General features: G+C 43.6%; 1 protein-coding gene across 1 annotated transcript in view; it reads right to left on the reverse strand.

Annotated features, from left to right (window-relative positions):
* The window catches only part of PRKCQ (protein kinase C theta), a 50,195-nt gene that overhangs the window by 11,179 nt on the left and 13,150 nt on the right, over positions 1-25,866 (reverse strand). Inside the window, exons 2-13 of the mRNA XM_015629213.3 lie at positions 25,192-25,585; positions 23,915-24,040; positions 18,112-18,311; positions 16,959-17,019; positions 15,203-15,365; positions 14,585-14,616; positions 14,402-14,487; positions 13,242-13,371; positions 12,505-12,614; positions 12,232-12,349; positions 11,056-11,231; positions 7,799-7,972 (exon numbers count right to left, since the gene is read on the reverse strand). Of these exons, the coding sequence (XP_015484699.1) occupies positions 7,799-7,972; positions 11,056-11,231; positions 12,232-12,349; positions 12,505-12,614; positions 13,242-13,371; positions 14,402-14,487; positions 14,585-14,616; positions 15,203-15,365; positions 16,959-17,019; positions 18,112-18,311; positions 23,915-24,032 (1,368 nt within the window). The 5' untranslated portion in view covers positions 24,033-24,040; positions 25,192-25,585. The remainder of the gene's footprint in view (positions 1-7,798; positions 7,973-11,055; positions 11,232-12,231; positions 12,350-12,504; positions 12,615-13,241; positions 13,372-14,401; positions 14,488-14,584; positions 14,617-15,202; positions 15,366-16,958; positions 17,020-18,111; positions 18,312-23,914; positions 24,041-25,191; positions 25,586-25,866) is intronic.

Genomic DNA, 25,866 nt, shown 5'->3' on the forward strand with positions numbered 1-25,866 from the left:
AGGTTATGAATATCTCCCTTGTGTTGCCTATTGCCCATTACATTTTTTCTGGGGGGGAAATAGAGTTATTTTCACTTATATTTTTAACAGTCGAAGGTTTTTATCCATAAGACCTAATGTAAGTATCTCTGGCAGCAAGCCAAGAGCTGGCTATGGAGAAAAACCACAAAACTGCTTGCTCCTTTCAAACAACAGCTGTCTGCTCTAATTTGTGCAATATCTTTAGCCAGATCCTCTTAATTACAGCACTCTTATTTAAATGGACTCACTGGAAACCCCACCTGTCATCCAACAAGCTCAAAGCCAGATCTGGCCTCCTGGGGAAAGAATACAAATTCCATCACTAAACCAAAAGGGTGCAGGTTTTCAGTATTTTTTGTATCTGCAGGGGGCTGTGCACATAAATGAGTTCCAGCAAATAAAAAGACCAAAGAAAGGTGGGAAACTTACTGAAGACATGTATAAATCTTGGAAGCAGCGCAAGCTCACGAGCCCATTCAGGAAAATACTTGAACAGATGCTCTTTGGGAGGGCACACAGGGAGGTGATGGGGTTTAACCAACAACACACCAACAACCACATGTGTCCTGCTGGGACTGAAGAAACCTCATGGGTCTTGAAATGGGCCAGACTCAGCCCACTTTAGTGGGCTGGGAAGGAGAAAACTCCTCGGTTCCTCTGTAAAGTCCACTGATTTTGGCTGCACTTTATCACACATCTTTAACTGTAACTTGATATCCATATTTATCCAGTAGAATGAGCAGTCACACTCTGCTTGTTCATGGGTTTGAGCAACATCTGATGTAGTTATTTAACTGAACCCAGGGACTCTGACTTGAAACTGCGGAGTCTGGTAGCATCCTCGAGGGAAGAAAAGATGGAGCAACCCCTCAGATTAATTTACATCCACATATACAAACCCTGGTGCTCAACTGCCTTTAGCTATGAAGCTGGAGAATAAAAACTTAGGAATGTTTAGTCCTGAAGTTTGTAATGTATCAGGTGCTCTTGAGTGGTACATAAACCTGACTGAAAAGACAGACAGGATCACTCTGACTTTCCTGCTCTGGGGTTTGGAAGTTCCTCTTGGTTCTTAAGAAGTGCAGATGTCTGGAAGAGCTTGTGGAGGAGAACTGGTTGAGAGCAGCCCTACGTCATTATGAGTGGGGAGGTGTCACCAAGAAGGGCAAAGTGCAACAACTTATTGGAGTCAGCTTCCTATGTCTGAGATCTACAGAGCCACAGAGCACATTAAATATGGGAAGCGGCAAAACCCATTCTTGAAACCACCAAAATTTCGAGAGAGTGATAGAGGTCAAAGGGTCAGAGTGGTGCAGAGGATGTTCTTGCAGACAGGCTTCAGCTCCACTTCCTCTTGTCCTGGGAAAGCTCACTGATGGCTCCTGCCTGCTGCTGAGAGACTCTGGAGTCTGTCAGCACTCGGAGCAGGCAAGGGGGGTTAAGAGGGTGTTATCTGGTTGAAAATGTCCCTGCTCACTGCAGGGCAGTTGGACTAGATGGCCTTTAAAGATCCTTTCTAACCCAAACCATTCTCTGATTCTCAAGGCTCTGCCATGCCCTTATCCCCTGCAATGGTCCTGCCTGTGGATGTTGAGCAAACAAGCAGGAGTGTTGTTTCTCAATGGTGAGACCCCCACAGCTCTGCAGGAGGCCTGGAAATAGTGCCCTGCCCCTCTGTCCTGCAGGCAGGTGACAGCTTGCTGAGCACCTGCAGGACCATCCCTGTGTGGCAAATGCTCAAGCCAAACTTTTGGTCATGGCTCTAGACTCACACAACAGAAAATGTTTAGTCTCATGGCAGACCTCTAAAAGGAGCATCTTTTACAACCACAGAGCTTAAGGAGGACTGGAAAGCCACTTACTGCACTCAGGGATGGTCACTGCACCAGGATAGTTATAAAATCATAAAAATATCTGAGTTGGAAAGGATCAACAAGGATCATCAAAATCCAACTCCTGGCCCTGCACAGGACACCCCTGAGGATCACACCATGTGCCTGGGAGTATTGTCCAAACACTTCCTGATGCATTTGACACATTGTCTTAAGAACATCCATGTATCAGCCATTCCCTTCTTCTAGACCATCTTCCAGGGGCTTTTTCCATTGCAGCATGAGGAACAGGATAAACCCTTCTGTGGGAGGGTGAAGTGCTGCTCCTACAGCAGACAGAGCCCTACAACAGGAGGTGGTACAGCACACAGACATGGCAGCTGTGTCCTGCACAAAATAACACAGCTCCTGCACACAAAATAACACTGTTCCCCTGCTGAGCCAGTCCTGTCAGGTGCTGAAAGCCTGGATTACTGCAAGAACTCAATTTCCTGCCCTTTCAATCCCTCAGTGCCTGAGCTGAGCTCCTCCCTACAGAGCCACCTGCTCCGTCTGCCTCTCCAGGACATGGCAGGGATGGAGTTAAACCAACCTGCTCCTGCTCTGGGCGACTGCTGTGAGAATGAATAGTCACTATCAGAGATGCTTTCAACTTTATAAACAATGAGTATAAAGCAGGCAGCATTTAAATTGATCTTTTGAAGGTACATCCTTTAACAGGCTCTTAAAATCCTTTAACCAGCTGGAAGCCCTCCAGAGCACTTTTCTGCAGAGATTTTCAGATTTTGTTTTCTTTGCACTTTGAAAGCACTTGCATACATACAAATAGACAATTTAACACCATTTATTGAGGAGCAAAAATTCTTCTTCCCAGGGATTCCAGGAGGATAAATGTCAGAACAATTAATGCTGCAGGACAGTGTGGCTATACCTGTGTTTAGAGCAGGTACCCTAACAAATGTCTCCAAGTGGAAAAGGCTCTGGATTAAGTGACTGAATCCTTTTTAATTCTAATTCCCATTGAATTAGGCTGTTCCTAGCCAAGAGAAAGGCTGGACTTGATGCAATTCCTGCAGCTGATTCTGGTCTCAACTTTTCATGCAACTCAGCACAGTCTGGGTGCTGATCCACACTTTAGATCTATTTTATTTCATGGGACAGTTGGCAGCCAAAAGCATCTCAAGCCTTTTCCACCACATCCCTCCGTGTTGCAATCCCATCAGAGCATCCCACCCAGTGGGAAAGAGGGCAATGCAGTTCTCACTGCATCTGCTGTCACAAGGAACAGTTAACACAGGGTTACCCCATGCTAGGAGGTGACTACAGTTCACCTGCACTGAAATTTGCACCAGGGCAATCCAAGTTTTAATTCTGTTCTCTGGTTTAAAGACTTTTTCCTCCCTCTTGTGTAATATCAGCCTATCTTCTGGAGATGGCAGCATTTCTTACAGCTGTCCAATAATCCTGTCCAGTCCCTGTTCTCACTGTTTATTCCTCATTCTGATCCTTGCACTGTCAGCATTTCTAGCTGCGGGTTGAGCTGCTCATTTGGGATGCTCAGAGTGGTGTGCCCATCTGCTTGCTACAAAGCATAGGAATATATTTATACACATAAATAAAATACATTTGCAGAGATAAAGGTGCAGATTTGGCTTCCACTCTGAGCTCTGAGATCCCAAGACCTTTACTCACACTCAGAGCAGACAGAGTCTATCCCTCACTGATAAACTGAGGCACTATCAGCCCATGTCTTCCAAGAGGAAGTGGTCTTCCCTATCAGTGTCCAGCAGAATCTTGGAGAGAGATTAATTTTCTCAAGGCTAGAGAAAGATTTGTCTGAAGTTTTTCACATAAAAAAAAAAAAAATCACCAGACCAAAAACTAAACAAAAAGCAGGCAAATCCCTGAAACATAAATATTTTAGCAGTTGAAAAACAGAAAAAAAAAAGTGAAAGTTTTTATTTTAGGAAGTAATTATTTTTTTTTTTCAGGATGAAGTACAGCTAGACTGCAGATTTCTAGAAAACTCAGACAAAGCTGAATGCGTTTTAGGCTGATTTTCCTCAGGCTGGACAATGAGGAGGCAATGAAAATATGTAAATTGGATATGGCAATCATATTTTACTTTAAAATCCCCACTTGTGAGCTGTCCTCCTCTTTTCCTGGCCAATGCCTTTCCCCTGTTCACACCACATGGGCTGACATCACCTAGAAGTGTCTTGCAAAAACTTCACATATTTGATGTTATAATTACAGCTGCTCACACCTTCTCTGGCACAACCTCATAGAAATCCCAAAGCTCTTCTGAGATGCTGCTATTTCTGCTAAACCACGTTGCAATTTTGGCCAGGATTGAACGAGACCTTGCCAGTTTTCCTGCCTGTTGGTTGCAAGAGGCAAAATCCTCAATGCTTTCCTAAACGTTCCCATCAGCTGCTTCAAATTTGGCCTTGAATCAGATTTTTCCCAAGCGCAAAGTACTCAAAATACTACGAGGATGGACAGATGTTTCCAAGCTGATGTATCACCCCCAAAAGAAGTAGGAGGATGGAGCTAGGGCTGTTCAGGAGGTCCATGGCACAACCAGGCAGTGGAGCTGAACATCCAAAAGGTGTGAAATGCCCACATGCCAACCCCATGCTCTGATCCAGGGCAAAGAAATCAGCCCTGCCCCTCAACAGCCAGTTAGAGAGAGAAGAAAACTGAAATTGCACTTCGGAAAAAAAGTAATTCCAGGAATTAAAATAACCTCTGAGGAGATATTAGAATGAGAAATCTGAAAATACTCAGGTAAAACAGAGCCTAAGAATTTTCAAATTAGGACCACACTCCTGTTTCACAATCCTTTTTTCCATCCTGCCAGTGTAAGAGATTTTTTCAGTCGGTATTAAGCACACAAAATCAACAGAGCATGTGAAAAAGGCTCACCACCAGAAGAAGAGATATAATAAAAGAGTAAAGCAGAAAATAAACATTTCTATAATATTTTCTTTTAAACTGCAGTAACGTTACTTCTCTTTTGGGTTGAGATAGTCTTCTCTGTTGCTATTTTGTGCTGCAAGTCAAACTGCCTCAAGATTTAATTTGCATTTAGGTAAAGGGTGTTAATAAAAGTTGGTCAAGGAAGTAAAGAAACAGAAATAAAAGTGACTTTCAAAAAGGGAAAGCCTATTTTTATGGCAGAAGATTAGTGAAATGCAAAGAAGAATAAAACATAAGCACTGGGATGCTAGTCACTGTTTTGGCATTACTGATTTTGGGATTTCACAGAATTATAAACATGTTTTTCCTCCTCTTTAGCATAACAGCGTCCCTTTAAATCTAATATAGCAGAATAGCTCTCTGAGCTTATTGCTAAAATTCACACTATGTAGTTATGTCAGCTGAATATCTGGATACAAAGATGACTGCAGTAAAATAAAACAGAATAATTCAAAAAGAGATTGGACAAAAAACCCCAAACACCATGGGCTTGCATTTATTCTCATGCAATAAAACAAGAAAAGTATTCTGAGTTTTGAAAGCACTGATCATTCAGACTCCACTGGAATAGGGTGGGGCATTAAATGTCTGGTGCCATCTAAAACCTGTCTGAAGGGATATCCAGCTTTATATAATTGAGCAGTCACTCATGACCTGGGTGGAGGAGAGGAAGAAACTCATACCACAGCTCAGAGAACTGTCAATAGATTAAAGGACTTTTTTTTCCCCTCTGGAAACAAGTGGACTATCAAGGTCCTTGTTTTGGTGTAGGAATATTCCTGTTTTTACTGTTCTTTGCAGAGACACTCGGCACCTGGAGCAGCTCAGGTAAGCTAAAGCATGAGGGATTCGGAAAGGCACCAGCCCATATGTTTCTGTTTGTAACTCCTTATCTATCCAATGAAACTTGAAGAAACAAAAATGTCATCTTTTCAATATTAAAATCCATAGAGGGACTCTACACAGCGGTGCCATGGCTTCTGCCCATGGCAGGGGAGTTGGAAACAAGTGATCTTTAAGGTCCCTTCCAACCCAAACCATTCCATAATCCTAAAATGATTGCCATAAAAGACATTCTGACAGCCACACTGTCCTTTGAGCCATGGAAAACCATCCAAGGTTGTCACAGCTCCCCTGCTCTGGGTGACCTTCCCGCAGTGAGTGATCACTGCTGGCTTGCAAAGGTCAGAGGAGAAAAAACAGGAGCTGAAAATCAATCAGAGCCCAGAGCACCTTTGGCCTGGGCAGCCCCATTCCAGCTTGTCTCTCTGTGAAATCAAGATGGGGAGATCACACAGCTTTATACCGGCAACAATGGCTTGGGATGAGATGGATGGACATTCTTTCTCCATGACAGGAGGGCAATGCTGTTCTGCTGCCCAGAAGTGCAGAAGAAAAATAATCTGGCTTTTTGAGCCTGGCACCCATGAATTTTTCAGACACTCACTGCTTTTCCATCCTTCAGGTTTTCCGTGGCTGGAAGCACCCCTTTGAACAGACAGTAAATCCCACCTGGATCCTGACACGACTCCATTTGGTCTCTCCTCTTTTTGCCATGGTCTAATGAGGGAAGGGGACACTTGGATGCCTGCACTGCCTGAGCCTAAAGCTGCAGACTGTCCCTGCTGTGTCTGTCCTGAGCCTGATCTACAGCTTCCAGGCCAGGCTGGACTACAGACAGCATAGTTCAGCTGCTGGCCTCAGTCAGTATCCCTCTGGAGATACAGGCAACAATCCCTGGAGGAAAAGCTCCCTCTTAGAGCTGTGACTGTTGTGAATGTTTTATCTCTTCAGTTAAATCTTGATTTGCTTTGCTTTTGGAGTTGTGGCACTTGTATTTTCCTCTGAAAACTAGCCATCACCCCCCTCCTTCTCCCAAGTAGGAAGTTAATTCCTTTCCTTGCCAGGCAAGGATCCATTCCCAGGACACATTATCCTCATTATCAGTCCCAAAGGTGTTAAACATGAATGCCTGGGCTCAGTGTCACAGCACTTCCTAGATGTTCCCTGTTATAAATTTAACGTGTCTTGAAACAGGTGCCACATCCCACAGATGACTGGGATCTACCACAGAGACCCTGACCCTGCAGAAGAAGCTCCTACTGAGCAGGTCCTAGCCTTACACTGAGCAGTGCCTTGTGCCACTAAATCCTGGGGCTGAGCAGGGACTGGGAGCATCCTAACAAAACCCTGAACAAGCCGCCATTGAGGCAGTGCTGCTCTGAATTTGAGCTAAGAGATATCAATCATGTCTCAGGAATGGATTGAGTAGGTTGGACAGAGAAGACAAACTCAAACTTCTGTTGTTTCTTTCTATGCCTTGTGTATGCTTTGGTGTTAAGGCTGTTGGTTGTGGCTCTGGGAAGCCAAGCAGTTGGTGGTTGCTGGCATGTAGGGCCATGAAAATATGTGTATTACTTAAATGTCACTTTGGTTTTGGTTTGGAGTCACAAGTGAGATTTCGGGTGGTGCTTTGTGCTGCCCCTCTGAATTGCAGAACCACCAGTGTCTGACACCACTTAACAGTAACTGGGGGCAAAGAAGTGAATGGCAGCGTGTTTATCCTCCAAAACCAGTGTTCCTTGAGTTGGCTTTGATCCAGGCTAGCTGCAGCACAATGCTTCATGGTCCAAGAGGTTCAGATAACACACCAGTGTGGGCACCTTACCCTGGCTGTAGGTGCAGCCTTGGCCCAGGGTACCAGGATGCAGATTTTACCAGCAGATTTTATCTCAATGAGTCTTGGATGCCATAATCCTCAAATACACCATCTCATCCCCAGACTGATGTTGGGAAAGTAGATTTCTGGAGCCATTTCTTGCATGATTAATCTGAAGATCCCTTCCCTCAGCACCACTTCATGTCACAGGTGGACCCTAGCAGGATGAAGCCCTTCACTAAGTATTTGTATTTCAGTAAAGCGTTCTCAGCCTGTGGAAGAAAGTGGCAGATCCTTGTCTTACCTTGGTCTGGAACGTGCAGAAGACATGAGTGAGGAATGGATGCTCCCAAGCCAAGGAGAGGACTCTCTTCTCCACCATTGTACACTCAACATCATCATCCATCAGCACCACGTCCTTCTTCAGGGCTTTCACAGCAAAATACTGGTCTGTGCTCTTCAGCTCGGCCAGGAACACCTAAAATGGAAACAGCTGCTCAGAAAGAGGGATTATCTCCTCTCAGAACAGCCATGTGAGCATGGGAGCTGAGCTCCTGGGAATTCACTTGGGTACACCTTAAAAACCTTGATCCTTAAGGCTCCATTCTGCCATTGAAGACTTTGGGTTTGCTCCCCAGACCCAGAATAGTTTTATGAAGTCCTGGAGAAGGACGAGAAGTTCTTGGCAACTACAGGAGCAGGGTCTTCCATGCTTGGATGGACAGGACATGCCTGAGAGCCAAACACCTCTGATAACAAAAACCATCTTCATGCAAATGCTCCTGAGATACATTTCCTGTGTTCTGACTTCAAATAACAAAACACAGAATATTGCTTTGTCAGCATTTGAAATGCAAATACCTTGCACCAGATCTTCAGCAGGTGGAAAATTATGTCCACCAGTATCTAGACTGGTTTTATATAAGATGTCTTTCTCTCCTTCCTCCCAGTTTTCAGGTCTGAACACACAGGCTGGGTCTCCCATGCTTTTGCAGGAGTTCTTCTCTGAAAATGGGAAAACACATCCCAGAGGAGTTATGACCTCTGTCTATTTTTATAGACAGGGAAAATAAGCCCCAGAGCAGCAAAGAGTTTTCTAGAGACCACAGAGCAAAGAGATCTCTGCTGGAAGGCGGTGACAGCGCTGATCTTCACACTAACAGCCCGCTGACCCTGTTTCTATAGACTGAATAAATGTATAAGATTCATCAAAGAGGTCTTTGAAGTTCTCTACCAGACACTATTTACTGAGTAAGCTTGGACACGTTTTAGCCCTGACAAAAGTTTTATTTACCCTTTTGGCTACTGCTGCATTTCACTTTGTAGCACCAGACAGAGAGTAGAGCCTAGAGCCTCCCTCTGTCTCTGCACTGAATGACCAGAAATGCTCACAGTGCTGATGCTGCAGGCACCCTTTTACCCTGATATTTGTGCTGGGCACTGCTCTCCTGGGGAAACTGGGGAATGTGCTGCATTTGTGACCTGTGCTGTGACTTACAAGGAGCAGATAGGCAATGCCAGATCACGTACAGAGGTGGTAGTGGGAGATATCCTCATGGATCTTCCCCTCAACCTCCCAGGATCATGCAGAGCTGGAGAGACCCCTTGGGCACTGAGATCTACACATCCTGTCCCCTCTGTGGGGAAGTGAATCTCGCTCCAAGCAAATGAGGGCACCAGGAGCGACACCAACACAGGAAACCTGTGGGTGAGTTTTTGTTGCAGAAAGGCACAAAATGGCCCATCTTCTCCACACCCACAATGTGCACTTTAGAGAGATGCAGAAGCTTGCAGACTTGGAGAGTCTATGTCAGCATGAGGGCTAAAACAAGGTACAGAATGTTCTTCAATGGAGGCATTCAAGACTTGAATAGATGAATACCTGAGCAACCTTATCTCATAGACCTATTTTGAGGAAAGTTTAGATTAGAAGACGTCCAGAGATGCTTTCCTTCCAATAAAAATGTTTCTATTATGTCTGAGCTCTTGGTTTCAGGATCGTCTGGAATGTGGGTTTGGGATATTCTGGTTTAGCTGTGAGATGCCTCAGCTCTGGTTCCCATGCAAACTGTGGACATAAAGAAGTAGACACAACACTTTCTAGTAGAAAGTTTCTATGTCCACTGAGTTGGAACTAGATGGTCTTTAAGGTCCCCTTCAACCCAAAGCATTCTATGATTCTATTACTTTCAAGTATGAAAGGCCAACACAGGAAATATTCCACCAGCTAAAGAACTGGCTGCGGCAATTGCTCCAGATCATTTAGCAGGCAAAAAGCAGCCCTTTGTCAAGGCACAGTTTTCCCCTTGGAAAGGTGTGGGATGCGAGCAATGTGATCCATACTCCTTCTCCTTATTGGCTGTGAAAATACAATGTGGAGTCCCTCTGAAATCACTTCTCGCAGCTTTGTGCTGGCACTGAGTAACATGAGTCCCCTCACAGGGGATATCTGCAGCAGGGAAGAACAATCCACAATTCATCAGGATTAATGAATCCACTGAAAACAGAACATTCTTGTTTTCAAAATCACAAATTCTTGGCTGTTGCAAAATTTGCTTTGGGCTCCAGCACAGATTAGAGCTGGGAAAGAGCAGTTACTGTTCCCAGCTGGGGACCTGCTGCTCTGGAGAGCAGAGGTGATCCACACTCAGCTTCTCAGCTCATGATGCCACCTCCCTGTGAAGAGGGACAGCACAGACACCTTTCCCACCAGCTCTCTGGGGACATCCAGGATCCATCAACCTGCACAGAAGGGGAAGTTGAAGCCCTACCTGGGGCATTCCTGTCCTGTCATGGGCAGTCACGAGAGAGCAACTAATGGGACAGGGAGAAAGACAAGGTGAGGAGAAGATGGAGTTCAGGATTCAGCCAGAGCAAGGATTTTATGAAGACTTGGAGATTTATCAGCCATTGTGCGGCAGCAGGACTGAGGCAGTGACCTGTACTGGGCACTGGAGAGGCCACACCTCATATCCTGTATTCAGTTTTGGGTTCATCACTACAAGAAAGACACTGAGGTGCTGGAGTGTGTCCAGGGAAGGGAATGGAGCTGGGGAAGGGGCTGGAGCACCATGAGCAGATGAGGGAGCTGGGAAAGTGGCTCAGCCTGGAGAAAAGAAGGCTCAGGAGGGACCTTGTGGCTCTGCAAAACTCCCTGACAGGAGGGGACAGCAGGGAGGGGTCAGGCCCTGCTCCCAGGGAACAGGGGCAGGACAAGACAAAATGGCCTCAAGTTGTTCCAAGGGAGGTTGAGATGGGATATTAGAAAAAATTTCTTTGCTAGAAGAGTGATCAGGCATTGGATGGGGCTGGCTAGGGAAATGGTGGAGTCACCTTCCCTGAAAGTATTCAGAAAACACGTGGATGTGGCACTTGGGGACACAGTTTAGTGGTGGACTTGGCAGTGCTGGATTAGCAGTTGGATGCAATAACCTTAGAGGTCTTTTCCAGCCTAAACGATTCCATGCTTTTTCCTAAGTGTCCCTTCAAACCAGATATTATTTAGTGCCACACAAAGCAACATGTGAAAGCACACAGTAGTGTCACAGCCCCAGTGCTTACCTTGCCAAAACTGCCCTTCCCCAGCATCTTGTGTAGGACAAAATCTTCAATGGTCAGTTTTAACTGCACTTGGTGCTCCTGCTGTTCCTGGGACTGTCCTCCCAAGTCTGACTCTATGAGAGACTCCCCCTTCACTGTGCCCTCCACTGGAGTCTCCCAAGAGATGCCTTGTGGCTCTGCAACACACATCAAAGCACTCAAATAAACCCCTGGACAGGAGCAGAAAATCCCCAGAACATTCACAGGTTTTCTGCTTAGAGGTTTGAAAGGGTATTTCAATCAAATGGAAGTGTGGTGGCCATCTCTAAGTAGATTGGCTCTACTCCCACACTGTTTTCTCTCCAGACGAAGCTTTACTCCAGTGGAAACTGCATCTTCTTCAGTAGCTTTTTTTAAATTTACAAACCACTTTATAAACTCCTTTATCTGTCTTTCTGTTTTGTAGCACCAAATCCTTAATTTCTGGCCACCTGTCTTCGCCAGTCCTTGCTGCTTGCCATTACAATGTGGTTCCCTTTTTTCAAGGTCTTTTCAAAACCCCAGGCAAAGCTAGATGAAAAGGTGGGATAGCATTCTGGATGTGAAGCATTCCAGAGCAACCATTCCAGCCAGCCTGGAGTAGAATCACTCAGAGTTTTTTCAATACTCCCCTAACCTGGATTTAAAAGAACTTGTAAGAGACTTTGTCCCCCACTGGATCTATCCCATTGCTGTAACTGTTCTAAACCACAGAACACTACCCAGCAGACAAACAGAGAACATGTGAAACAGTTGTGAAGCCACCTGAGGCTTTACTGTTTCACATCAGCATAGCCAATTCTACTTGTTGAACAGAACAAAAAGAAACAGAGGTGGGGACATCATTTATTTCTCCTTGGGGTCCAAAGGAGACAGTCTCTCATGTACCCTCCTACACATCTGTTCTTGTAGCATAGAGGGCTGTGACACCTAGATCAGCTCCTGGGTGAGTGGAGGTCTATCAGTGATTTTCAAAGCTACCAGAAGTCAACCTCCACCCAAAAATATGATATCAGAAAGAAAATTTTCCGTGGTGATCAGAAGAATTCCAAATATCCTGTTTAGAGATCAGTAATAAATTCCCCGCTCCTCTCCAACTAACCACGTACCAACCAAACAACAATAAAGCTGCTGCTCCATATTACCAGGAGGAATTACCTTTTTTTGTGGATGCTGGCAAGGCCTGAAGTGGTGTCACATCCTTCACAGGGACAGGGAAGCCGATTTCCAGAGGTCCATCCCTGGAGATCTGTTCACTGTCACGCTGGCAGCGAGCCTGGGGCACAAAAAGCAGCAAATTTCTGAGCCGAAAGTCTCGTGCTGAGCTTATGAACAATACTATGACTTCTTGAGCGTGACTCACAAAAACCAAGATCTAGAAGAGGTCTTTGCTTATGAGAAAAGCAACTGAAAAATGCTTAAACCGTTTACCTGCTGAGTGCTCTCTATCATTGCCAGAGCTTCAGCCATTAGTTTCTGGTTCACTCCACAAAGATTTGCTACTTTTGTCTGGCATTTGTGGTGGACATTCATGCCACACTCTGAAAGAAAGCACATGAGGTGTCAGGACAATGAAGGCTATAAAGGGTTGGGCAGGAGCAAGTGCTGCTGTTGGTCAGGGGCAGAGATCAGCCACTTTTAGAGTTATTGAAATGGCACTCAGGTGATTTTTTGGTTCCCTATGGAGACTATTTTTGTATTTTCTTCTGGCCAGAGGTTGCATTTCCACATCCATCAGCAAGCCATTACCTCAGAGATAAACTTTAATCACAGAATAGGATTCTCCCATTGGTTTAGGATTATGAAGACAGTGAAATGTCTTGTGCCTGGTAGGGAAAATAGAGCCTGCAAGTTCATACTGAGGGTGATTTGGGAAGATCAACAGTGTCACTGTGATGTTCTTTGTCTCTCTGGGAAGCAACTCATCATCCTTTTGGATCAAATATCTCACAGTATATGGACAGCTGTCCTCATTCTTGAAGAATGATCCTCCTTGAAGGACAGTCCTGTAGACCACTCCTTCACCCTCCTGGGTGCTGCCTCATACTGGTTTTGCAGAAAAGGGCAATAAATGAGATTTGGATTTTCAGACTGCCACCCTCCAGAGACAATAAAGGGTCTCTCATGAGTGCCATGCTCAGCTGGTGCCACCTTTGCCAGGGACTCACCATCACACTTCAGCCCCTGCCGTGCCAGGCCCCAGAGGAGGGTGCCACAGTGCTCACAGAAGGTGGGGCTCTTGTAGTTGTAGACTTTGAAGCGGTGAGGCATGTCTATCTTGAACCTCTCCTTGTGGAACTGCAAGACAAAAGCCAGGCTGAAAACCCTCATTTCCACCTCGGCTCCATGTGGAAAATCAAACGTGTGCCACAAATGTTGGTTTGTCCATTCCCTCTTGTCCTCGGGTATGACTGCCAGGCAGAAACTGTCTATCAGGCACACAAACCCAAATTTTTTGCAGTTCAGAGGGAATTGGGTCATTTCCTCCCTGACCTTGACCGAAGGACTGCTTGTGCCTCATTCACATACCCAGGCTCCCCTAATGCTCAGTGGGAAAACATTGATACTTTTAAACATTATTCACCTCATCCTGCAATGGATATCTACATTTGTTATCATGAATCACTCCTTGGAAGAGCCTGCTGTAATTCTTTTAGTACAAAAGATGATGACAAAGTTGGATACATCTACCCTGGAGATGTCAGAAGAGAAGTGAGAGCAATCTCATCTATAAAAATTGTAGAAGGAGAACAGGGTGGGACTGAGAGTGAAAAGAACCTGTAGGACACAAAGTAATCAGGAGTTTAAAATCTTTTTTTGCCTACCAAAAAGAAAGGTTTAGAATAAACTGACATGAGAAAAATAAAGCAAATAATAGCAGAGTTATCAGATCTCTCACTGACTGTTTCAGATAACACAGAACGGGATGTTCAAGCATAAATCTGAAAATCTGATGTCCAGCCTAACACTGGATAGTGAAGAGTTTTCTCCAGTAAATCTCCACCTTGTGTCCATGACTTGCCTCTGAGTTATACTTTATGAATTAGAAAAATGTCAGTTCTGATTCAGCAACTGCTTATTTTGCAGCTGCACTTGAGTAAATCTTAAGTAGGAGGTAATGAAATCACAGGGAACATAAAAAGCACAGGACACAGATCAGATCACAGAGTCCTTAGCTCAGGACCTTTTTGCTTCATCAGAAGTTGCTTTGCAGTGATGTAGGAGAGATCTGAATGACACTCAAGTTTTTTAAAAAAGAATCGTAATAATAAAATAAAATAACAACAATAATAATAATAATAATAATAATAGTAATAGCACCACCTACCATTGTTTCTCTGCTATTGATTGCTGATCCTGTACACTTGGCTATTACTTTGTCAATGCACTTCTTATGAATGGCAGCGTTACATTCTGCAACAGCAAGTGTGTCATGGTGTTAATAAAGAAATTCCTTAAGAAAAGATGAAGTAAATAATGACAATAAAAAACAAAAAAAAAAGTTTCTTACGTCTGCATTGATAGCCTTGTTTATTCAGACCCCTGAAATGAACAGAGCAGTGGTTAGATGAGTTGTCTGACAGCCTCAGTAGAATAAAGGAGAGCAACAATTATCAAAGAAGGAGAATAAAATCACTTTGCTTTCTATCACTAGAGATTATTAAATTTCATTATCTTCATTCAGTCTAATGGTGGAGTGATTCTCTGTGGTTCTCACAGCCTTTTCAGCACACATTCATGTCCTGAATTTCACGATATCCTAACAGCAAACTGGACTGATGAGAAATGCCTGTGCATTTCTCCAAACCCAAAAATATTGGTACACAATAAATTAAAAAGTGAGGGGAATTGTCACTGTTGGAATTGCAACTGCAAACCACATCCTTAAAGTGATGCAATAACTCTACACGTAAGATGCCAAGGGTCTTACAGGAGGAGCACAGATATTCATGAGGGAATCATGGAATCTTTTGGGTTGGAAAAGACCTTTAAAGTCATCGAGTCCAACCATTAACCCAGATCTGATCTGCCATATCCAACACTAAACCACATTCCCAAGTGCCACACTGACACCAGAACTGCTTCCTAGGGCTGCAAGGGGAAGAAGCACAGATCCTTTTCCATTTACCACACAAACTCGTGGCACACAGAGCAGAAAGTGGGTTGTGGAAAGAAGGTGGCTGTAAACTCATGACACTTGACGTTGTGGATTTTGGCCTGTTTGATGGCTCCCCTGCGCTGGTGCAAGGAGAAGAAGCCTTCAGTCTCGCAGTCAGCCAGGTCCTTTGCATCTGGGAGGAGAAAAAAGATATTTAAGTGTACATTGTCCTGATCAGGTGCCTTGAGAAAATGCAGTTGCCCAAATACGACATGACTGAAGCTGATGATTCACTCACAGTAATGAATACTCAAAGAAATACCATTTTATGAAACCCACAAAAGTCTCATTTGGATGGTTTTTATCCACCATTCTTACACTAAAATTACTTTAGATTTGAGTGTCTGAGCTCCCTTGACTATTAATAATGCTGCTTTTGGAATGCAGAATGAAAATTTCCCAAGGAGAGGTAATTTAAACATAAAATTCTAACTCTGTATGGCACTGAAGAAGGATGAAATTACAGAAAAATTAATTATTACTGATATATGGGCACAAACACACTTGTGTATGTGTGTATATATATATATATATATATAACAGAATCCTTTCTGTGTGCATAGTGCATATACATGTGTCACTAAGCAGATATTTATGTCCCTAGGATATTCTCCTTGTTATGTTTCCATGCCAACACTTACTTTGCTGTTTGCTGTGCCCTTGTTGTTATTCACAGTTATTTAAACTTTTTGGGACAGCAAACAAACCAATTCTGACTTCACGTGCTACATGCACTCGTGCCAACAAATCTGATATTCACGCAGGAAATCAGTGTCTGTTTCACTCCTGCAATGCACAGTGAGTCACACAGGTGACCTGTGGGAACTGCCCCCTGTGTGATCTGATGCTGATCTTGATATTTGTAATCAAAGCACAACTTGTATTTTCTGTGCTTTGACCTCCGTAACACCTTATAACACACAAACAGCAGTCCAATCTATATTAAAGGTAGGGATAGTTAAGAAAATATCAGTATGGCCATGGCTGCTTTCAGTGCTTCTCTGTTTCTATAAACAGAAGAGCCTTCCAGATGTCTGCATCTCACAGCTTCACCCTGCACCTGAGGATATGAGAATTTTTGCAACAAAGATGGGAGAATAAGACCAAGCATTTGAATTAAACCCATTTTCTTCAACAAAGCAGAATGCAGCCCTTTCAACAAGAAATTTTCCCTAACAGCTAACCTGAACCTTCCCCTGGCCCAGCCTGAGGCTGTTCCCTCTCCTCCTGTCCCCTGGAAGCAGAGCCCAACCCCTCGGCTGTCACCTCGTGTCAGGGAGTTGTGCAGAGCCACAGGGTCCCCCGATCCCCCTTTTCTCCAGGCTGAGCCCCCCCAGCTCCCTCAACCCCTCCTGGTGCTCCAGACCTTTCCTCAGCTCCATTCCCTTCTCTGGACATGCTCCAGCACCTCCATGTATTTCTTGTGGTACATAAAGCAGAATGATTTCAGAGAGAGCTGGCTCCTTCTGTATCTCTTCTGTCTTGTTTAGCATAATGGGAATATCTGCCATTTAATGGTAAGCCAGCCAAAAAATCTGCCTTGCAAATCTCAGAAGAATAGTCACCATGCAATAAAAATTACTTTTCAGGAATTTTCTTTTCAAACAGTTGTGTTTGCTCTTATGGATCAGTCAGTAATAACATAGGCACTGCTTTTAGTGAAGAAACCATGTCTGCCCCACAGCCCAAAAATCACAGCTATAAATTAACAAACAGAATCACTTGCCACTTATTTCCAGGAAGTATCTTGCATTCATCAGCATTCGCCCTTGAGGCTTCAGTTCTAGCTGGTTGAGATAAGTGAAAAATAAGAAAAAAAGTCCATTAAACAGTCATTCAGAGAAGGAAAAATCATTTCAGATGACTTTCAAGCGATCTCCTTTTCCCAGTGGGAGCTGATGAATAGCAATGAATGCTAATTTTCAGGTTGCTCATACCCATGTGAGGCAACAAGGCAGGGTAGGAGCAACTACAGAGAGAGGAGGGCTGATCACCTCATATCAAACACTCAGAGCAGCATGATAGGAGAGATGAATGTGATTAAACCACAGAAGACGTAGGCAGCTTTTTAGACACCAAATTAGGACCAGCACTATCTATAGAGAACACTTGTTCCCAATGGATCCTGTAAGGGGAAAGTGGGAGCAGTTCAAAAACCCCAGCCAGTTTCAGACAGGTGATGCTGAAATTTTTTAGGCACTCAGTTCTGCAAGCCTAATTTCTTTACAGTCAACCTGAGGGATGCTATAAGCTTATTCAGGCACTTTCTGGGACTTGGCAATTCCCACCTGCCTGACTCATCATCCATAAGTACCTTTGCAAATCTGAATCCACTGGATTATGCATAATCTGGATGCTACAGTCTAAAGATTTCTGCCAAGATCTTTCTTGCCTGGACTACCAGGGAACACAGCTTTGCACTTAGCATTCTTGTGAAGAATGTTCAAATTTACGCCACCGTAACTTCAGTGATTTTTAAGGAGTTGCTCTGACATAACTCTGAACTCAGGCAGCTGTGAATCAGCTACTTGATATTAGATAAAATTTTTAAAGCTGTTGCCCCAGAGAATATAAAGTAACTCATGTTCAGCCAGTCATACTAACACTTATTCCCAGTGGGTTTCCTCAGCAAAGATTAATATGTGGGCACAGCTCACCTGAAGCAGGATCCTCACTAGCACAGGGTAGGTTTCAATTAAAATAAAAGTGCCAAGCTCTTCTCCTCTGACAAGTCTCTTCCTCAAATTGCACCCAAGTAGTCTGAAAACATTATTCCGGCCAGTCCCCACTGGTGACAGCCATAGCCTGGCATGGGACACATTCCCTTACCCTGCAGCAGCTCCCCAGCACATCCTGCAGGAGGAGAGAGTGATGCTCACCCATATCTCTGTCTTCCCATTGCTCTTTTTGCACCTCTCTGCCAGCACCTTGAGCTCCACTGTTGTCTCCGAGACCATTTCAGCACTTTTGTCCTTGACCACGATGTGCATGACCCGGCCATTGTTAATGTGGGCATCAAAAGTGCTGTTCCACGGTGGGTACATGGTGGGCTTCTTCTGCACGTACACTTGGCCATTCTCTGTTGAGAGGGAGAGTACAAATCCATGCAGTGAGGGTGGTTCATGAGACCAAACACAGATACTTACCCTAAAAAAAGTAATTTCCATCAGTTCTGTTGAGGAGATCTCTAATGCTGAATCCAACACCATAAATATTCACTTCTAATCAGGTGAACCCCATCCCAGACCACTCCCTTGTTTATCATTGTGATAGATTAGCATTTAAGAAAACAAAGAGAAACACCTAAAGAAGTTAAAGCTGCTGGAGGCTGGTGGGAGTTTTTCTCCCAGCCAACAACTAGCCACTTCTAAGAAGTGACAGCAGTTTTGACCATTGAAAAGTGAGATCAACCTGTGAACACCACCTTAAGACCTATGCTTAGGAATTTCTTGGTCTCTTTGTTTCCTGGCTGTGAAAGGTAACTGAGCTTTAGCTGGCTTCCTGTCCCCTTCGCAGGCCATGCGGCCCGGGCAGGGGCTGGGCTGGGCCTGGCACGGCTCCCGGCCGGGAGATGGGGCCTGCGGGGCTTGCCCCGGGCCCAGGCCGGTCCCTGGCTTGGCTGCAGTTTTTGCTGTGACTCAATTCACCAGAGACTGCCGAGTAAGGAAAGAAAAATGCTCTTGACCTGCGGCGGGCTGAGATAGTGACTACACTCTCCAGAGCAGCCATGAAAAATCTTCCACCGCAGACAGCTCCAGCCCCTGCTCCTGCAGAGATCACAGAACCATCTACAAAGCCTGAGCAAGATTTTAACCTTTTCATTACCCAGATGAGACTTGCAGATTAATCCTTTTTTTCTAGAGAGAGAAAGAGAGAGTAATCAACATGTAAAGAGACTTTATAAACTATCAGAGACAGTAAAGAAAGAAATTAAGCTTCAGAAGAGGTAGAGAATAAGGAGATGCTTTAATTAGCTGAAATATTTTCCTGTTAAAGCTATGGAAATGGACAATAGTGTTCTGAAAAAAACTCCTTTAATTCATGACAGAGTATATTGGGAGGAATAGAGTAGTTCAAAGTGTGGATTTTGAGCAAAAAGTAAAGTGATTGTGATACAGTGAAGTGCTGGAACAGAGAGGGAGAAGTAATAGTTGAAGGTTTGTAGCTTTGTAGAGGCAAAGAGAAAACTTCTGTTTCCAGGGAGTCTCACAGAGACAGAAGAAGAGAACTTTTGACTTTGAATAACTCATCCTTGAAAATGACATCCCTAGACTCATTGACCCATACACACCTCAGAGTGATGTGAAATGGGAGGAGACTACTGATGGAAGATTTTTCCAGGCGGCTGGCATCAGAGAAATAGAAAGCTATAACAGAAATAGTTTTATTGTGAGAAACTCCATAGATTAACAGAAGAAGACTTCTGTTTCTCTGCAAAGACTGATGGAAAGACTATAGTAAGAATTGAGATTGTTTTAAACACCAAAGTTTTTTTGTCTATATGTTGTCATGTGAACAACAGAATGGTTGGGTAGTGAGGGAAAAAAAGATTTTCTGGAAGTTTTATTCTGGTTTTCTTATTCTTGTAGTTTTGTTAATAAACTTTCTTTATTCCTTTTAAGTTTTAAGCTTGTTTTGCTCTTATTCTAATCCATATCTCACAGCAAAAAATAAGTAAGTTTTCTAATGATTTTTAGCTGCTGCTTTAAAACCACAACAATCATCTGTCCCAAGGCACTGCAAAATGACAGGTGTGCTTCAAACCCCCCAAAAGCTGGGCGCACTTTGGGATTAATGTCCAGTCCAGTAGCCAGCTAAGGGATGTTAAAACATGAACTGTCCTGCAGACCTGTAACCATCCCACAGGGATGTAGAGTTTTCAATGAAACAAACTCTCCCTAATGCTTTAATTCCTCTTCCTTCACAGTATCTTAATATGGTGATAGGTAAAAAATGGGTATCTCTGAAGTTTGCAGAAGGTTCTTTCTAACTGGGTCTCTCTGAAGAGTCTCAGCCAGATTTACTTATCTCACAGAGCCAGGTTTACTTTATACAGCCCTGTAAAAGTCTTATTCAAGGTAAATTCTATATCACAGTTACCCTCTGCAAATGTCCAACCGATCAAATGCTGAAGCTGAAGGAATAAAAAAAAAAATCAACCTGTGATCCCTGTCTGAAGACCCTGCTCCTATTTCCAATAATCCCAGATGGAAAAGAACATGCAGCTGATAGCCTGGAATGTGACATGTGCTGAAGAAAATCTTTCCCTAAATGAGAGGACTAATTCACAAAATATCAGAGACAAAAATGAGACATAAACTTTCCAGCATCCCAGGAAACAGAAGTCTCAGTAAAGGACCATTATTTCTTTACTGCATCAGTGAAAAAGCCACAGATGTGAGACACAGCACTTTCAAAACGAGTGCTTTCATTTGCCTTGCACTCCAGGACACCAGGCTTAAATAAACAAACCCTGGAATGTGAATGAGCTGCCCGATAGATGGGATCAGACAGTCACCCCTGGTGCGTCCCCGCTGACGGCTGTGGAATTCTGCCAGGGATTAATCCAACCCCGGGTTCCTGAAAAATGAAATAGCAACTGTCTTTCCTGGGGAGCAGCTTCCACTGTAGCTGGGAGCACTTTTCCTGGAGGCTTTGCTGAGTTCAAACCCAGAGCAGGATCCTTCATGAAGCAAATGTCACCAAGGCAGGTGGCAAAATGGCACTCGGCCAGGTGGCTTGTGAAGGCAGAAGCCACTTTTAAAGGGCAGACTCTTTTTATATCTCGGAGGCACATATAAGTTCTGAAATATTTTGTCTTCAGTTATAAATTACTGTAACACCTCCAACTGTATGGAGGTATGGTTTGTTTTTTGGAGTTTCTTTTGTTGTTGTTTTTTTTTTTTTTCACATTGTATTATAATGTGCCAGGGTCCTTTTTACAAAATAAACAAATGGAAAAATGTAAAAGGCTGCCAAAGATCTATCCAGAACTTCTGAAATTCTTCACTGTGGTTTTGCTGTGACATCCTTGTGCCCACAGAGGATGTTCATAACTCCCAGATGCCTGGGGACTTCTATCCCAATAACATTGTCACTATGGCTGGTTGACAAGGGACAGCTTTTGACATGAACCCAAAGTCAAACTCCCTGTTTTTGGAAACCAAATACATTTATCATCTACCATTGTTCTGTTTACAAAATCCCAACCAACAAAAAACAAAACCAAAAAACCTCACGTTTTGCCAGTGCTAAACATAGAACCACAAAATGGTTCATTTTGTAAGGGACCTTAAAAGCCATCCAGTTCCACCTCTCTGACACGGGCAGGGACAACTTCCACTATCCCAGGTTGCTCCAAGCCGTGTCCAACCTGGCCTTGGACACTTAGGCATGTCCTGCCCTGCTCAGCAGTCATTTCTGCTATGAAAAACTTCTTCATGGCCAAGTGTCAGAGCACAAGGCTGGTGGTCAGGATGATTTGCATCTCTGTCCAGCTGTGCAGCTGGTCTACTCCTACTCCTTGGTCATGACAAATTTTTAGCCTATATATATGTATATATATTTATTTATTATTATTTTTTTAATCCCATTACAGCTGAGTAGCAAGTGCTTGGTCAAACCAGGGAGCTGGAGAGCAAATTATGACCAAAAGAAAGATAATCATGAAGCAGGGATAAGACACAATTTAGTGGTGGAACTGGCAATGTTGGATTAACAGCTGGACTTGGAGACCGTTCCTGGCATTTAGAGCCAGGCTCATCTCCCTGCAGGTCAGACACAGACCTCGGAGTGGTCTGTCCTGCATGGGGCTTTTCCAGGTGTGATTCACCACACTCACCTAGGGCTGGGATGGCTCATGCATCAGCACCTGGGAATTACAGGGAGGATGGATTCTGTGGTGGCCTCACTTTTCTCACTTACCCTTAAGGTAAAGTTTGCCATCCACACATTTAAACACCCTCCAGCACCAGTAGATTAACACCTCCCACGAGTCTTCAGCCCACCCCAAGAGGGGAGTCAGAGGTGAATCAGTCCCAGGAGGTTCACTGATAAGTTGAGTCCTTCTGGCTGTCCCACCATGCTCTGAGCCAGCACCAGATGAAATTACATCCCAGCAAACAGAAATCTCCTCATAGCAGAAAGTCACTTTTCCTACACTCAGCCCTCACTGATGGGGAAAAGTTCCCTCAAACGCAATTTTTTATTTATTTTTGGTAGTGGATTTATTAGAATAATAATTAAAATAATTATAATTATTACAGTAATAAATAAAATAACAATAATAATTATAATAATTATTATTATTGACTCTGAGGAGCACAAAAGTAACATCCCCCATAAAATACTTTTGCGCTTGTTGGACACCAGAAAACACTTTCAGCTCTGTGTCAGACAAATAAATATAGGTCTGTTCTGACCAAATTGGTTTTATACTCTTTTGAACTGACAGAGATTTCAATTTGAGTTATGGCTTTCAAAAGCCTCATTAAAGCAAACAGCCAAACTGTGCACAGAGCTAAAATAGAACGTATTTTCTGATAAAAGTGAGATCTTAGGGATATCTTGTCATGCAGTATTTTCTTTCCTTTTGAATTTCCTATTCACCACATCTTCCATTATTATTTAAAGTATCATTTAAGGCAAGACAAAGTTCAATGTGATAAATCCTGACTCTTAAACAAAAATTGAACCCTGGTGAAATACTGATCTATTTTAAAATTCTAATTTTTTTAAACTACTTTAACATCCTCTGGGGATTACAGTCATAGGGATTCTCAATAAATAGGGATTTCTGAGTGGATTTTATTTTTCAAAGTATCACAGCAGTCAAATTAGAAATTTATCAAAGATTTAAGCTAAATATCAGCCAACAGAGTAATTCTCTAACACTGAAGGTCTTGCTCTTCATGATTATTCAAAAGCACAACCAGAAAACTTTTCATCCTTTCACTGGAATTACTCTCATGCATAAGACATATGATAAATGTTTTCCAAAGGAGGACTCATCAGTGTTGTTCAATCAGGATAAATGTGCAACAATCCGTAGATCCAGACACAGCAAACAGCTTTTCATGAGGTTTCATTTTCCAGACTTTTACACAGCACAGCAATTACACAGAGAAATTAACTCTCTCTGCAGAGACTGGGCTGTTTGAGTGCCTTTTTTTTTTTTTTTTTTTTTTTTTTTTAATAATTATGGAAGTGGATGGGTCTGTCAGTTTCCCCCCAAAAAGTGATTAACAAAGATGGCCCTGCCAGAATATTTTAGCACACTCAGTTTTCACCTGTCTGGTTTGTACCACTGTCAAACCAACAACTGCTCGTGGAAGGATGAAACCAAATACAGCTCATCTGCTCTGTCACATGCTGGGGCTTGTAATGCAGCTGATAATATCCTCAAACTGAAGACACAGATTTGTTTGGCATCATCTTAAAGTCAGATTGCCTTATAGACCACACCAAACCCAAACTTGCACTGTGCTGGGACCCACAAAGGGCTTCACAAATCTTTTTAACGTGGGGTTAGAAATGGATGATCTTTGAGGTCTCTTCCAAGCCAACCTATTTTATGGTTCATTCTATCATTTACCAGTGCGTTACCCGCACACAGGAAATGACAGAAAAGCACAGACATGACTTATAAAAGCCCCCATCCACACTTCACCCCTCCCCACTCACCTGACTCCACGGCTTCTTTAACCATCACAGCACAGTAGGGGTTAATCACCTCCCCTTGGGACGGCAGGTAAGGGCCACTGTCATAGTTGGACAAACCAATACGCAGGAAGGGAGACATGACAAGTCCTGTGCCAAACAAAAGACAGGCAACACTTGGGAGAAAGTCTAAAAATTGCCCTGGTTTTAGCCAGCCCCTTATCTCCGTTGGACAGCGGGACGCCGGCCGCTAGTTATCCATCCAGCTGGAGCCTCTCTGACTTCCTTCCACCGACTGACCCGGCCCTGCTGGACGTGCCCAAGGTACTGAAACTCAGCTGCCGGCTTAACCACGGAGCTGAACTCATCACAGGACTGGAAAAACCCACAGGAGCAGCTCTGAGCACTGATGACTTCACACCAACCGTCGGGAACAAGGATGACAATGCACAGGAGTCACAAATCAGAGCTTTCTTGGCTTGGGATAAACCTCTGCTGTAATTTATGTTGAGTCACATCAAGAGCCTGAATGCCATGAGAATAGAGAGAGGTTTGGGAATACTGTTGGAAGCCTGCACGCTGAACGTGAAACTGTGAAATAACTGTGCACTATTTATATACAGCATGGAAAGGAGCTCAGGCATTCCTGGGTGCTGAACCATATTCACAAGTGAGGCTATAAAGAGAAAGTTCAGCTCATATGAACCACGTTGTATAGACAGTGAAACAAAATACCCCACCAGAAAAAAACAGCACTTTGGGATTTATTTTAAGCAACTGAAAACAGAAACAAATACAGTCAAGGTGCCAGGAAACACTACAAAAACCTTTGACTTGAAACAGTACAAAACTTTCTCTGCCTGGTCTTTCAAAGCCTTCAGAGAGAAGATTTAGTGAAACCAGAAATTATTAACTGCTGCAGCTAGTGCCCATCATTGTACCATCTGGGCCCAAAACTGGGATTTACCACCCAACTTTTGTCTCATCATCTGAGCTTGTCATTCCTGGATTCTCTTCCAATCAATGGGGAGCAAGAAGCACTTTGAACTCAGCTGCAGATGTCTGTCTTGGACCACCAGAGTTAAAAGACATCAGTGCTATCACCAGCTGTTATCTGTCAAATATATTGACAATGACACATTGTTCAAGCACAACAGCAAAAGGATGAATGACTTGTGGTGTGGGATGCAGCCAAGTCTCTTCTGCATTTTACACATAAAAATGATCTCTCTGAAGGGAAGCTTCTCTAGCCTCACATGGAAGAAGTTCCATGTTCTTTGCTGGGAACAGCATTTTCTTACCTGTAAATGGTATTCTTCTGACAGATAAGTTCAGTCTCTAAGAGGGGCTTCTCTTTTCATCACTGTTGTGGACAGCATGGAAAGGTTTTTCTCAGCTGAAGAAATAACTGTTCCTCTGGCCAGGCTGACTTCAAAACCTGCCTCTCTGTTCAAGGACACAGGAAGCAAGACCATCAAGGAGAGAGGAAAACTTGAGGAACCAAGAGGAGCCCTTTTGCTTGAGTGTCTTCTCTCCTCCCCAGCAGTGTGGAGCAATGAGTTTCCATCAGCCCCTCGTACAAAAGTCTGGGGCTGCTACAAAACCCAGAACAACTTTTCATCAGCGCATGGCCAGGTTGCAGCAGGTTGTTGTTCCACTTGTATCCTGGATATGATGAGATCTTCTCCTTCCTTCCTGTTTTATAAAACAAACAGCTGCAGTTATTGCTTGGTCTGGAACAACAAATCTTCTGGCTGAGTATTCACAAGCACTGAGCACTCACATTCCAACATTTTCCGACACAGATGGCTCATGAAGCCAACTGTCCATGTTCTCTAACAAAGAATTTGCCTTCTCAGGAGGTTTCCCTGAATTTACTACTCTACATTGGGCCAATTTATACGATAAACAGCATCTGAAGACTCTCATTCCCATTTGAGCTCCTGGATGTGTTAGCCAACAACCAGGCTGAGTTT

The sequence above is a fragment of the Parus major genome, chromosome 1A (assembly GCF_001522545.3).
Source record: "Parus major isolate Abel chromosome 1A, Parus_major1.1, whole genome shotgun sequence".
Lineage (NCBI taxonomy): Eukaryota > Metazoa > Chordata > Aves > Passeriformes > Paridae > Parus > Parus major.